The sequence below is a fragment of the Balaenoptera borealis genome (assembly GCF_965194805.1).
Source record: "Balaenoptera borealis genome assembly, contig: HAP1_SCAFFOLD_1437, whole genome shotgun sequence".
NCBI lineage: Eukaryota > Metazoa > Chordata > Mammalia > Artiodactyla > Balaenopteridae > Balaenoptera > Balaenoptera borealis.
The window spans coordinates 58,357-73,306 of record NW_028122786.1 but is presented as its reverse complement, the minus strand read 5'-3'; the positions used below and the strand labels follow the sequence as shown (position 1 = coordinate 73,306).

Genomic DNA, 14,950 nt, shown 5'->3' with positions numbered 1-14,950 from the left:
GGCTAGCGGGGGCTACTCTCGGTTGCGGTGTGCGGGCATCTCATCGCGGTGGCTTCTCTTGTTGCGGAGCATGGGCTGTAGGCACGTGGGCTTCGGTAGTTGAGGCTCACGGGCTCTAGAATGCAGGCTCCGTCGTTGTGGCACATGCGCTTAGTTGCTGCACGGCATGTGGGATCTTCGCAGACCAGGGCTCGAACCCGTGTCCCCTGCATTGGCAGGCGCCACCAGGGAAGCCCTAGGTGTTCTCATATAGAGTCTAAAAACAGAGAGCACTGAGAGAAGGTAGTGGTTATTAAAGGCTCAGGATCTAAATTCTACCTGTCTCTACACCCCTTCCCAGCTGTCGATTTGACCCCATTTTTGAATGCTGACCTCATTGTTCAACTTTTCTCTGCCGTCTGTATACTCACCTTGAAAACTTGTTTCTGTGATGCGTTGAGCAGACACAGGGTGGCAGACTGCAGAGGTGGAAGCTGGTGGTCGGATATTTGTGGGCTGAATCTCCTTCAGTCCCATTCCCATTTCTGGTTGCCCAGAGGCCCTACTTCCTGTGTGTGACGCCGAGCCGTAGGATTGCGGGCAGGAGCCAAGTTCTCCATACAGTAAAGACCCCAGTGTGCCTTGGTTATAGTAATATACCTGGCTTCCTTCCTGGCAGGGAAGTGACAGGCGGCTATGCCCCTGCTTTGTTCGTGGGCCTCCTGATCCAGCAGTTCCCTTGGCTCTGCCCCTGTCGTCAGCTGCCCCTAGGATAACTCTGAGCCCTAGCCACTTCTCTGGTAGATTTCCCTATTCCCCCACTACAGTCACACCTGAATAAGGCAACTCAGACCTTTCAGAGATGTGTCCTGAACCTCTTGTTTTCTGAAATACCTATCTGGTGGTTGTGAGACTTAAGGCCAGCGTCCCCGAGAGACTTTTTCTATTTCTCCTAGTAAACCTAGACTCATCTTCTGTCACCTTCAACTCTACTCCAATTGTGTTCTTTCAACCCAGACCTCTGACCCTGCTTTTTACTTCTGCCATTTCATCCTCGCTCCTGCTTCCTTTCCTAAATCCATACGTCTCTTTTGGCCTTCCTAGCCCTGGGCCAAGTTCCTTCCTCTTTGCTCAGTTTTTACCCCTTTCCTTCATTCTCCCATCCAACTTTCAGTCCTTCCTTTCTCACGCCCCAGTTAGCAGCATCTGAAAATTCGAAAGGTTTGTTACTCGTCTATTAATTGTATTCCATTTACTTATTCAGTTCTATACCTGTCTTACCTGTGTATGGAAGAACAGCTGGTAGCCAAGGTGGCACCAAGAATCCTAGCAGCTCTCACTTGACGTATCCGTAGTAGTCGGCAATTTCCATTTCGTTTTCCCTCTCGGTGAAAAATTGCAGCTTGCCCGAAGAGGTGTATCTGGCAGCATTCTCCCGTTGTTGTTGAGCCCGCCTCTTCATGGCCTCTCGCTCTGGCCTCTGCTCTTGTTCGATGGGCTTTGACATGACTGGCTCAGGCACGTTGGGTTCCCTCCATGGAACTCGTTGCTTGCTGAAGTCTTGGAGTAGAAATTGGGTTTGGAGCTTGGGTGGGGACTGGCGCTTATTCACAGCAGGGGGAACAGGCTCCCCCGCTGGAGAGGAGCGCCAGATGAAGTTTTGGAGGGTGCAGGCCTAGGAGCAGCAGACTGAGGGACACGAGGCTGGGTATGGTTGGTCCAAGCCGGTTGGGTTGGGTTGGTCACAGTTGGCTGAGCTGGTTTGGCGGGGCCTGGCAAAGAGGCAGGAGCTGGCTGGGATGAATTGGCTGCAGCAGGTTGAGCTGAGTCAGTAGAACCAGGCTGGGCACGGTAAGCCCCAGCAGGCCGATGTGAGGCCAGAGACTGTGGCCTCCGAGGAGCGGGTCGAGCTTGAGGCTTGTCCCAGGCAGAAAAAGGCAGAGGTATCAACTTGACCTTCCCAGGAGGAGGCCGCTCATACTGGGCTGGAGACGGACACTCTGTTTCAGCACTGCTGTCTGGTTTCTGGGCTTGGACTTGCGTTTTCTCAGGACCCTTCCCCTCACGTGGGGTATGCCGCCATGGCTGGATAGCTGGGGGTGGCTGGGGGTCTTTGGGGTTGCTTGACTTTCCCAAGAGCCGACAGGAAGAGAGCCCAGTTTTCGTCTCATTCTTCTTCCCCAGCGCATGAAGAACCTTCACAGACTCCAGCATGCGCACGCCAAGGGAGGTTCGAGGCTTTTGAAAGCTCTGTTGGAGAAGCTCAGTTTGGTGTTCCTTTCGCTTCGTGTGGGGGATTGCTGGCTTCTCTTCTGCCTTGACTTTGTTCCCTGACTGCTTGTTCTCCTCAGCCTTGTTTCTCCCTCTGGTCCTTTTGGTCTTTTCCTGCCCGTGGCTCTTAGTTTTGCTGATCTTTCTGGATGCAGCTTTCTGAGGTTTGCCTTGAGAGTGCTTGGCCGTGTTCACAGGAGCCCTGTCACTGACTGCAGCGTGGCATGTAACCACTTCTCCCCCTAACGGGCACTCTGGATTCTTTGGCTGGATTTTGGCCTTGGGAGCGCCACTGATAGGCTCAGAGGCTTTCTGTTTGTTCTTCCTGGGTTGATCAGAGGGAACCTTTATGACACTTGGCTTTTCCTGCACCTGATTCACCTTAATGGCTCTGGTGTCTTTAGCTTTGATCACGTTGGGACCTTGGGATTGATCAAGATCTTTCAAAGGATTAAAGAGCTGGGGAAGGTGAATATCCTCCGCCAGTGTAGTAATGTCTGCAAGACCACTGCTAGGTTCAATCCCATTTTCAAGTGTCCCTAGGTCCTGACGACTCCGGCTGTTCTCTCCCAGATCAGCATTTTCAGAACCAGGCTGCTCCTCTTGGCTGAGGGGATCGGTGCAGGCCAGCGGCTGGTGAATATCAGGGATTCCTAAAGGGAGTAGTGGAGGATCTTGGTTCTCTGTTGGGATCTGGTAGGCATCCAGAGGCTTTGAAAGCTTGGTTTTGATATCATCCACGTGCTTACTCTCTATTTGTCCCTGGCTTGGAGCTGGAGGCAGGGCCAGGAGACGCCTGGCACTCTGGACTGGAGCTGTCACTGAAATGTCCCCAAGTTCAGATGGTGGGTTACTCTCAAGTATGTGGCTGTTTCTGCTACTGCAGGACTTGGGGAGTTCTTGACTTTGTGTCACACAAAACGTCTGGCTTGGAGGTTGCAATCCCAGGGAATTTTTCATCACCAGGGGGGAGGTCTCCATCCCTACAAAGGGATCAAGGGAGAAGTCAGTCCCTGGTAAGTGAGATGCTCCCCCTAAACACCAACACAGCAGTCATGTACCTTTCAAGGGGTTCAGGGGCAAGATGGGCAAGGCATTTCTACTAACTCTTCTTAAGGATCACGGACAGTGCCCTATGCTACGAGGTAAGCGGTGACTGTTGTAATTCTTACTGGTGAGCCTTTCCTGTCGCTGATTCTCGGCTCGCTTTGTATTTCATAGGACTGTTATAAGTCCAATACAAAATGAGTCTTATTTTTAAAAACCTGAAATGTTTTACAAAGCCTAGCATTCTCATATAGGGTCCTTTCCATTCTCCCCACTTTCCCGAGAGGCCAAGAACACGTCACACCATGAACTAGGAGAGGGGGTAGAGCCCTTGCTGATGAAACACATCAACAAAGACAGAGTCTTAGCCTGCTTGCTCTCTGGACAGGATCTCGGACCACAAGGTCTTCAATCCTGGTATAAATGAAGGAAGTGAGGACAGTTCAACTGGCACTCACATAACAAGAGTTCTGAAACACCTTCCGAAGAGACTATAGCAGTAGATGAGGGAAGGGAGTGCTACAGTGTGGCAGTACAGGGGGAACGATCGGCTACAGCAGTGAAAAGTGTGGTACCGATTGGTGTGCTCTCGGCGTTCTTGTACATGTAGCATAGATGACCTCTACAGTGGCCCTCCCACCTTCCCACCTGCATTAGGTGTTCTTTTTTTTGTAATTTATGTTTATGTATTTATTTACTGTTTGAACTTATTTATTCTACGTATTTATTTTTTTGGCTGCACTGGGTCTCTCATTGCTGTGCACGGGCTTTCTCTAGTTGGCGGCTAGCGGGGGCTACTCTCGGTTGCGGTGTGCGGGCTTCTCATCGCGGTGGCTTCTCTTGTTGCGGAGCATGGGCTGTAGGCACGCGGGCTTCGGTAGTTGAGGCTCACGGGCTCTAGAATGCAGGCTCCGTCGTTGTGGCACATGCGCTTAGTTGCTGCACGGCATGTGGGATCTTCGCAGACCAGGGCTCGAACCCGTGTCCCCCGCATTGCATTGGCAGGCGGATTCTTAACCACGGCGCCACCAGGGAAGCCCTAGGTGTTCTCATATAGAGTCTAAATACAGAGGGCACTGAGCGAAGGTAGTGGTTATTAAAGGCTCAGGATCTAAATTCTACCTGCCTCTACACCCCTTCCCAGCTGTCGATTTGACCCCATTTTTGAATGCCGACCTCATTCTTCAACTTTCTCTGGCGTTTGTTATACTCACCTTGAAAACTTGTTTCTGTGATGCGTTGAGCAGACACAGGGTGGCAGACTGCAGAGGTGGAAGCTGGTGGTCGGATATTTGTGGGCTGAATCTCCTTCAGTCCCATTCCCATTTCTGGTTGCCCAGAGGCCCGACTTCCTGTGTATGACGCCGAGCCGTAGGATTGCGGGCAGGAGCCAAGTTCTCCATACAGTAAAGACCCCAGTGTGCCTTGGTTATAGTAATATACCTGGCTTCCGTCCTGGCAGGGAAGTGACAGGCGGCTCTGCCCCTGATTTGGAATCTGAGATGGTGTTCCCTGAGCAAGGCTGGCAGAAAGCGATGGATGTAGAGGGACCATGTTCTTGGCGTCTGAAGTTTTATCATACTGGGCTGCCAGAAACATGGAGGAGGCAGCTGTGTGGCGGTCAGTGAGTGCCAGAGTAAAGTCTCCGAGTGAAGAAGAATTCTTTTCAGTGCTTGCTGTGATGTCCCACTCAAGAACACCTGGATAGGAAGCAGCTGAAGTGGAGATCTGGCTGTGGTCAGTAACTCCAGATAACATAGTCGTGCTAGAATGTTGGTAAAGGTAGGCACTACCCATGAGTGTCTGGAAAGGGGTACCGGTAGCCGATGCCGAACTGACGGCAGGGGCAGAGACTCTGGAGAAGTTGCAGACACTTCGTGTTAGGGAAGTTGCATTGCTCACCACAGGAGGAGAATGCTGCAGAGAATTTAGAGTTCCAAGTAGAGATGGATGTTGGAAATTTTCTGTAAGAACAAGAGGGTCATGAAAAACTCAGGGAGGTTGAGAAATTCTCACTACGTTTGAGGAACGGCATCATCTGAAGGTTCTTGCTATCAGGACACCTCTACTATCACTACTTCCTGAGAAACCCAAAATCAGACAGTTAATGATGGCTGTAAGGACTGAGCAGTTTTCCACTCTTCTCTATTCACTGCCTGTGCTCCCATCTTGGGCACAGACGGGCAGAAGAGCCAAGTGGTGTGGTTCAGAGATTGTTCTCTAGGCTGGAAGCAACCTTCTCCCTGCCCTGTCTTTCCCTTCAGCCTGCACTCGTATTGACTTCTATGCTATTTCCTAGACTGGAAGCATTTTAGAACTAGGAGGCCCTTAGAGAACTTCGATGTTCTCAGTCTCATTTCGTGAGTAAGGAAACTGAGGCTCAGAGAGGTCGGGTTGACTTGTTCAAGTTCTCTCATTATGTTAGTATCATTACCAGGTTTCAGAACCTAAGTATCCTGACTTCCTTGCCAGGACTCCACTCTGAGCATGATACTGCCAGAAAGCAGGAGAAATAGAACTTATAATATAGGCATTTTTTTTGTCCATTAGAAAACAGTACGGCTATTACCATGGTCGTCTTCAGTGTCTCCCTTTGCTTGTGCAGTTCCCACGCTATTACCTAGAGGTGACGTACAGCTCAGTCCAACTGGTGAATTGAAAGAGTCATTTTTGCCCTCTTCAAGCCTGGTTTCTCATCCTACCTCAAAATGATTACCCGAAAGTGGATTTCTTAAGTGCTTTTGGAAAGGGAAGAGTTATCTGATTACTTCAGATTCCTCACCTGTAAAGTGGTTATAACACCACCACCAATAATAATAGCAGTAATAATTAATAGATGAATAAGCTGATCTATTGCGTATGATTTATATGGAGGAAGATACAATAAGTTCTAGAAAGACAAAGAAAAATCATGACAAGCATATTACGTTAACGAAAAAGAAATCCATAGATATTAATGAAAACTGGGGTATGTGGCAAGTATCGAAGCCTAATGAATTTACTAACAAATGGCATTCTGTACTATCCATGCAATATTATGAAAGTGAATTTTGCCCACTCTATTTTAGTGAATACTATTAACCAGAAGACACGATGGAGGTGATAGAGGTGAATGAATTCCTAGCCAATGCATACAGACAGAGAAGGTATGTCAGTAAAAAATGCATAACAAGCAACAGAATGCAATAAATGTGCATGTATAGGTAGCCACAACACATATAGACAAGTATTTCAATGAAAACCGGTACGAAGCAGACAGCAAAATAATAAGTGTAAAAGAGTTTCATTATTGTGCTCCTTCATATTTTTACCCAGCAAGTAAGAGGTATTAAGCCTAGGAGAAATATATATTTCAATGAATATAGCTTATATAATAAGCAGAAAGGAAGCTTAAAATGTATCAGGAAGGTTTTTGGATTTATCCTAGAACTTAGATTAGAATCATCTTCAGCATCCAAGAAGATGGCATCCCAAAACCTCAAAAAACCATCATGCCTAGAATCCAATTAAAAAAGATTTTCAAATGTAAGAAAATCCACAGGACTCCACAATATGGTTTTCGATAAATGTGGATGTTTGTTTGTTTTGTTTCTTTGGCCGCGCCGCGTGGCCCTGGCCGTGAAAGCACCGAGTCCTAAGCACTGGACCGCCAGGGAATTCCCTAAGTGGGGGGAATTAGAGATGTGGGGCTTGACTTTTTCTTCTTCTTCTTCTTCTTCTTCTTCGGTAGCTAAGATCTACAAGCGAACGATGGCTGTTGATCAATGTGCTCTCTGTGTTAGGAAGGAAATAACTGTAAAAATGAAAAGCAGCCTTGCCTTAGAACCTACATATCACACCAAGGAAAATAGTCCTTCTGATTCAATTTAGAAGATATCACTTAAAATGTTGAATTGGTGAAATGTCTACCTAGTTTAAAAATTAGAAAGAATAAAACACTGAAAAGCAGCCCCCTAGATAACCACTGTGGTTGCTTGTTTATAGGAGGCATCATTTCTAAAACGTATTTCTAAAATGTTTATATTCAAAACTGTCAAGTGGCCAACTGTATTCAGAGAGGCAATAAAAGAAAGAAAACGGAGTATGACTTTTCTGATAAGCTGCCTTTCCTGGTGATCCCCTGTTCTGGCCTTACTTTCCTTCTTAGTCTGTTAATGTAAGGGTTTGCTACCATCAACTTGGTTTTGCCCTGCTCTGAGCAGGTTTCCCTCTGTGCTGTTTCTGCTTTAATTGAAAATCTTTGGTTCCCATCAGCATTCCATTGCAAACTCCGTTTTTCTTGAGAGCTCCTCTATGCTTTCCCTCTTCATTCTTACATTTTCTCCCATCTCTTGGTGCCTGTTGGCCTGTGCTAATGAAAACCATCCTAAACTTCCTTACGCTCGACTCTGTGCCTCCCTGTAGAGCCCAGTACTCTCCATCCTCTCTCCCTATTCTCTCTTTTCAACTAGTCGAAATCCTAGTGGAGGGAGACCATTAGAGATGAAACATCTTGGTATATATTGCTAGTTTTCTATGTCCCCTGGCTTTTCTGTGTTTCTGTTGAAACACTCTTGAGAAGTGTCTGATTTCGTTTTCTACATGGGTACCCTTTAAGGCTCAATACTGGAAAAGAAGGGGATCAGAGTGATCAACCCAACGTGGTATCCTAACGTAACAGTTAAGGAAAGCAACAGGCTTTGTGAGACAGCCAGTGATTTGTCCAAAGTCACACAGATAGTAAACGTCAAAGTCAAAACTGAAATTAGGTCTCCAGACGTGTAGTTCAATACTTTCCCTCATTATTCCATGCTATTTTGAATCTCCTACTCAATTTAGGGGCAAAAGAAATCGAACGCAAAACTTTCCAACGTTTCTTTTCTTACCTGACATGGTCAGAGAAGAGGAAGCATCCACTGCAGGTACCAGGGATGAGGAGACAACACTAGAGGATGTCCGAGTGGCTGCAGCTGAACGGCGCACGTGTCCAGTACAGAGGTCACTGGTTACTGGTCCAAACAGCTCCACGGAAACCCCAAGACTCTACCAAGTGGTAGTAGGTTTGGTAGGAGAGTGATGTCACAAAGCAGGCAGTTGAAAGGTATGAGAGAGCCAATAGGGAGGTCCGATCCCCAACAGGAAGGCGGGCTTGGGTGAAGAGAGTGTAGGAGAGCTAAAACAACACCTGAGTTTCTGAGCTCTGGGGAGGAAATCCTAGAAGACAGATTTACCTCCCCCAGGCTCTTCCATTAGGGAAATCATTGCCACATTTCTTACAGACGTTCATTAATACACTGAACTAAGAGTTACTTATATTCTACAGAGTATTCTATTTTATGTATCATATACTTAGAGCTATATAGATCTTCTTTAATTAATAATCCTTAGGAAGGAAAGAGCCATCTAGTTTGAACTATTACAGTTGTTCTGAAATCATATGTGTCTAATGAGTGAACTGATAGCAGCTTTTAAGGAGCCAAAGTAGGGATTAAGAAGCTCTTTTTGTAACTTGGTTCAAGAGTAGGGTGAAGTTTGTTGAGTGTACCTTGTGGAGAATGTTGTGGTCCAAGGCTCTTCTCTTTTAGTTTCTTCTCCTTGACTCCTACCTTCCTTGGGCTGGGCTAGGCTGGGGGCCAGGTTGGACTTGCGACTTAACATTTCTCTTCCGCTTTCTCTTTTTTTTTTTTCTTCCATTATGGGCATTGCTTCGAGGACAAGCCTTGATCTTGCATTGGACGTTACTTCCTGTCACCTTCCAGCAGCAGGAGTCTTCTTTTCAGTGCTTGATGCTTCACGAAATAGACTCTGCCCGTTGGCAGCAAATACCAGAGAGCTAGGAGACAGAGCTGGTTGCAGACCTTTCCTCTTCCAGCCTTTGGTTGCAATTGTTTGGCCCATAATTTGCTAGCTCTAGTTCCTTGGGCCACACAGGTATCCTGCCATCTCCAGCTCTTGTTATATGTGAGAGACATTCTGAACACTGTCCCTTTTTCTTTGCACAGAAGTATATACAGTGTGGCAGTTACTGTAATCTCCTCCGCCTTGCAAACAGCCACTCTAGAATCTTGGACCTCTAGGACTCTCTGTCTTGCATGCTTGGGGGCAAGGCCAAGCAAAATGAAGAGGAGAATAATTAGAGAAAGAGGAGGACGTTGGTGGAGAATTGGGAGCAGGTAAGGTGAAAGGGCACAGGAGAAAAGAGATGCATGTAGACTTTTTGGTTTCTGTGGGAAACAGGTTGACACACTTGGGCCTCATTTGGTATTAACAGAACAGAGAGTTAAAGATCTAAGTAGCTAGATAGTGTGCAGCAACTGCCATGAAGTCTGTACACTGAAGAGAACAGTCTCACATCTAGTTTTCATTTTGTTTTATGTCATAGTACCTTATTTATAGCATTCACTGGTGTGTTTGTAGAATACAGATGTTTTCAAATGCTCTGGTTTTGTCTACATGGTTATCTCCTTGTCCTGTTTGTAAGGAATCCAACATTGTAAGACATATTGCATGTTTTTCTCTTGACGATTGTTGACCTTGAAGCGTCATGAACTAACTTGAGCTGTTGGATTCTGTGGAGAAACGTTCAAAAGGGTCTGTGAAAAAGGCACTGTGGTGAGTCGCATTATGCACCCGAGCGTAAGGAGCAAGATATCTGCCACCAGCCCAGCTTGGCCTGGATTGCCTCTGTTTTAGTTCCCCTGGTTAGTGCTTTTCTCCCTAACCACTCTTGTGACTGTGATAATGTGAGTAAGGGCGGAGTTGCTAATGATCTATGTGTGAGGTAAGCTGGTTTGAGGGAGGAAATCTATGGACCTAGTCATTTTCCTTGGTGGTAAGCTTTCAGGGGTGCAGAGATGGATCTTCCTGGGGCCTTTTCTGGTCCCAGGAAGATATCGCATAGATGGGACCTCCCAAGACACACATTGAATCTTTAGGCCTGTTTTTCCTATTATGAGGTACGAACGAGTTTCTTCACTGATGGGGATGATGCTTATCTGAGAAGAAATTGTGAAAGGTGGTGTAGTGTAGAGGTGTGGCTTAAGCTTTTAAGTTTTCCTCCAGGTTTTTCCCCTAAGCTTCCTACTTCGGACGGCCTACTTACATGATACTAGTAGGTGATGTCCGGCTAACAACTTCCTAAATATACCTGCAAGCCAGATCAGTGTCTCTTTTCTCTGTATTCCCATGGAAATCAAGAGTCCCGCCGAATTTTCCATCGAAACAGTTGATTTGTGTTGTCTCTAGGAATTCTAAAGGGCGTACCGTTGCTTCCTAACCGGTGTCATTTGGGAGATCCGCCTCTGTACGTTCAAATGATTAATTTTGAGACTTTGCTCATGTGTGCAGTAAACCCTTGAATTCCCTAAGACCTTCCTTTCCTCCATCTCCTACCCCATTAAGCCCGCTTCAGTTCATCTCCTGAATTTCTTTGGAATCTGTCAGCCAGCTCTTCCTCAACTTCCTAATACTGAACTTGCCTGTCTGTTGCGATTAGGTCCTAACTGGTGTCCATATATCTTGTTTCCTTCCAATCCACTCTTCACACAAGAAACCTTCAAAGCAAGTTGGAACGTTGCTCATAAACATCGCTCACAAGCATTGTTTTGAGAATAGAAAACACACTGTTGGCCTTTAAGACTCTGCGTGGTCTAGAATCCTCTCTGCTTCTCTAGCCCCATCTTGTGCCACTTTTGCCCTCACTTTCTATGCTTCAGATACACTGAATTAACCTTAGTTCTCACTCATCTGACAGAAGTCAGTTCAGATACTATTTTTCACTGTGATTCCTAGCATTAAGGAATTTGATTATCAGGTTTTGTATGAGGACTATTTCATCAGGGGTACAGAAGTTCTGGCCATCTCTGGTTTTGGATATCCCTTATTTGTTGAGACCTTTGCGTTGTTTGGTTGCCTTTTGTCTGTTTTCCAGATGGGAAAACAGGAACAAGGGAAGTATAGGTTATTACTAGGTGGGGTTGAGCAAGTGGAGCAGCAAACTGCAAAGCAGAAAGAAGAGGGACGTACTATAGAGGGATATGACTTCCATCCTCAAGGCGCCTGCATCCTGTGCAGGGAGACAGCCTAACATAAAATGAGCCTAACAACAAATATATTGACTTCTTACTAAAAATCTCCAGTTCATAGAACCGAGGGGTTTGTACCTTCTCCTTTAAAAGTGATAGTCCTGGGACTTCCCCGGTGGTCCCGTGGTGAAGACTCTGCGCTTCCAATGCAGCAGGCGTGGGTTCAATCCCTGGTTGGGGAGCTAAGATCCCACATGCTGCGCAGCCAAAGAAATTTTTTTCAAAAGTTATACTCCTGTATTATTGGCTTTAGTGGTTTAGATTTTGTTTTACTGTTAAGAAGATTTCAGTTTATTTACCGGGAACAAACAACACATAATGTAAGAATAGTTTCCCAGAAACGATTTCCATCATTCTCTTCCTCCCTTTCTCCCGCAGACTGGTGTTTCACCTTGACAAGTTCTCTGTCATTCCATAGGAAAGCTGTCTGGCTTGGAGGTTGCAATCCCAGGGAATTTTTCATCAGCGGGGAAGTCTCCATCACTACAGAGGAATCAAGGGAGAAGTCAGTCCCTGGTAAGTGAGATGCTCCCCCTAAACACCAACACAGCAGTCGTGTACCTTTCAAGGGGTTCAGGGGCAAGATGGGCAAGGCATTTCTACTAACTCTTCTTAAGGATCATGGACAGTGCCCTATGCTACGAGGTAAGCGGTGACTGCTGTAATTCTTACTGGTGATCCTTTCCTGTCACTGATTCTCGGCTTTCTTTGTATTTCATAGGACTGTTGTAAGTCCAATACAAAATGAGTCTTATTTTTAAAAACCTGAAATGTTTTACAGAGCCTAGCATTCTCATATAGGGTCCTTTCCATTCTCCCCACTTTCCCGAGAGGCTAAGAACACTTCACACCATGAAGTAGGAGAGGGGGTAGAGCCCTTTTTGATGAAATACATCAACAAAGACAGAGTCTTAGCCTGCTTGCTCTCTGGACAGGATCTCGGACCACAAGGTCTTCAATCCTGGTATAAATGAAGGAAGTGAGGACAGTTCAACTGGCACTCTCATAACAAGAGTTCTGAAACACCTTCCAAAGAGACTATAGCAGTAGATGAGGGAAGGGAGTGCTACAGTGTGGTAGTACAGGGGGAATGATCGGCTACAGCAGTGAAAAGTGTGGTACCGATTGGTGTGCTCTCGGGGTTCTTGGACATGTAGCATAGATGACCTCTACAGTGGCCCTCCCACCTTCCCACCTGCATTAGGTGTTCTTTTTTTTGTAATTTATGTTTATGTATTTATTTATTGTTTGAACTTATTTATTCTACGTATTTATTTTTTTGGCTGCACTGCGTCTCTCATTGCTGTGCACGGGCTTTCTCTAGTTGGCGGCTAGCGGGGTCTACTCTTGGTTGTGGTGTGCGGGCTTCTCCTCGCGGTGGCGTCTCTTGTTGCGGAGCATGCGCTCTAGGCGCGTGGGCTTCGGTAGTTGCGGCTCACGGGCTCTAGGATGCAGGGTCAGTCGTTGTGGCACATGGGCTTAGTTGCTCCACGGCATGTGGGATCTTCCCAGACCAGGGCTCGAACCCGTGTCCCCCGCATTGCATTGGCAGGCGGATTCTTAACCACGGCGCCACCAGGGAAGCCCTAGGTGTTCTTACATAGAGTCTAAAAACAGAGAGCACTGAGAGAAGGTAGTGGTTATTAAAGGCTCAGGATCTAAATTCTACCTGTCTCTACACCCCTTCCCAGCTGTCGATTTGACCCCATTTTTGAATGCCGACCTCATTCTTCAACTTTCTCTGCCGTTTGTGTACTCACCTTGAAAACTTGTTTCTGTGATGCGTTGAGCAGACACAGGGTGGCAGATTGCAGAGGTGGAAGCTGGTGGTCGGATATTTGTGGGCTGAATCTCCTTCAGTCCCATTCCCATTTCTGGTTGCACAGAGGCCCTACTTCCTGTGTATGACACAGAGCCATAGGATTGCGGGCAGGAGCCAAGTTCTCCATACAGTAAAGACCCCAGTGTGCCTTGGTTATAGTAATATACCTGGCTTCCTTCCTGGTAGGTAAGTGACAGGTGGCTCTGCCCCTGATTTGGAATCTGAGATGGTGTTCCCTGAGCAAGGCTGGCAGAAAGCGATGGATGTAGAGGGACCATGTTATTGGCGTCTGAAGTTTTATCATACTGGGCTGCCAGAAACATGGAGGAAGCAGCTGTATGCCGGTCAGTGAGTGCCAGAGTAAAGTCTCCGAGTGAAGAAGAATTCTTTTCAGTGCTTGCTGTGATGTCCCACTCAAGAACACCTGGATAGGAAGCAGCTGAAGTGGAGATCTGGCTGTGGTCAGTAACTCCAGATAACATAGTCGTGCTAGAATGTTGGTAAAGGTAGGCACTACCCATGAGTGTCTGGAAAGGGGTACCGGTAGCCGATGCCGAACTGACGGCAGGGGCAGAGACTCTGGAGAAGTTGCAGACGCTTCGTGTTAGGGAAGTTGCATTGCTACAACAGATTTTTAAGCAACAGAGCAATCCAGCCAAGTTTATATTTTAGAGAGAGAACATCTTCCATGTGGAGGATCAGTTGAAATAGAAGAGATTGTTAGAATTGTAGGGCGGTAGTATTCCAGGCAGGAGATGACGAATGCCAGACACCACCTAGTCACAGACATAGCTTTTGCAGAGATCAGCTACATGTTGTTGTTTTTTATTTACTCTCTCATATAATTTTTTTTAAGTCCTGGACCACAAAATACTGTGGCATCGTTGGAAAAATCTGAGACTCGATTCTAGTCTTTTTTCTGTTTGCCTGCTCTGCAGCTTGGGCTTACGTTCTCAAGCCTTACTTTTTCATTGTGAAATAAGAACGGTGCTACTTAACCCGAGAACTCCCCAGGCATATAGACCCGTGGCGTGTGAGGAGCAGTGAAGGAGAGAAGGAATGGAAGTGCTTTGGGGACCCCAAGAGCCCTTCAGAAACCGTTTGTTCTTTTTAATATTGAGCATTAAAAGTGAAGGCATTCCATTTGTTTCACTCAAAAACAAATTCTGTTCTTCTGATAGCCTGTTTTTTTTTTCCACTCCCTTTTTCTATAGTCAGATCAGTTCCTGATGGGCATTCTCCAGTCCACACTATTGCATCTGATTGGAGGCTATGCAAAATTTCCCAGAGACAATGAATTTTGACTGTATAGTAGTTAATTCTTTATAGTACGTTCCTGCAAAAACACTCTTTTCTTCAGAGTTTTTCCTTTTCAGGATAGTGGTAGTGTTGTGGTAACTAATAAAGGCTACTCTTCAGAAAATTGTATAACTCGTTTTTAGTGTATCTACTTCGCTTACTTAATTCCATATTCCCTGTTTTCTAGACAGACTTCTTGGTGTCCACTGTACCCATGGTTTCAACAGGACTGGCTACCTCATGTGCAGGTGAGTTGCCAACCCCAAGAGGCAGAGCATGTTTAAATTGTTCTGTTTACAATAGTAATGTAAGCTAATGTAAGCTGAATGCAAAAAATGCAGTCAGAGAAGTGTATGAAGTGGAAGGCAATTTTGCCCCCTACTCAGATGTTACCACCAGTAATAATTTAGCACATATTTTTTCAGACGTAAAAAATGCAGATATAAGCATATACAATGGTCCCTTGGTA

The 14,950-nt window shown here is 46.2% G+C and overlaps 1 protein-coding gene and 1 pseudogene across 2 annotated transcripts in view; one reads left to right on the top strand and one right to left on the bottom strand.

Annotated features, from left to right (window-relative positions):
- LOC309622060 (uncharacterized protein) overlaps positions 1-14,950 on the top strand; it is a 72,258-nt gene that overhangs the window by 42,912 nt on the left and 14,396 nt on the right. Inside the window, exons 6-7 of the mRNA XM_082409250.1 lie at positions 11,739-11,876; positions 14,669-14,729. Coding sequence (XP_082265376.1) covers positions 11,739-11,876; positions 14,669-14,729 — 199 coding nt within the window. The remainder of the gene's footprint in view (positions 1-11,738; positions 11,877-14,668; positions 14,730-14,950) is intronic.
- On the bottom strand, positions 1,282-8,283 carry LOC309622058 (uncharacterized protein C2orf78 pseudogene; annotated as a pseudogene). The gene is made up of 3 exons: positions 8,163-8,283; positions 4,512-5,261; positions 1,282-3,233 (listed from the first exon to the last, which is right to left on the bottom strand). The product of its transcript is annotated as an uncharacterized protein C2orf78 pseudogene (transcript).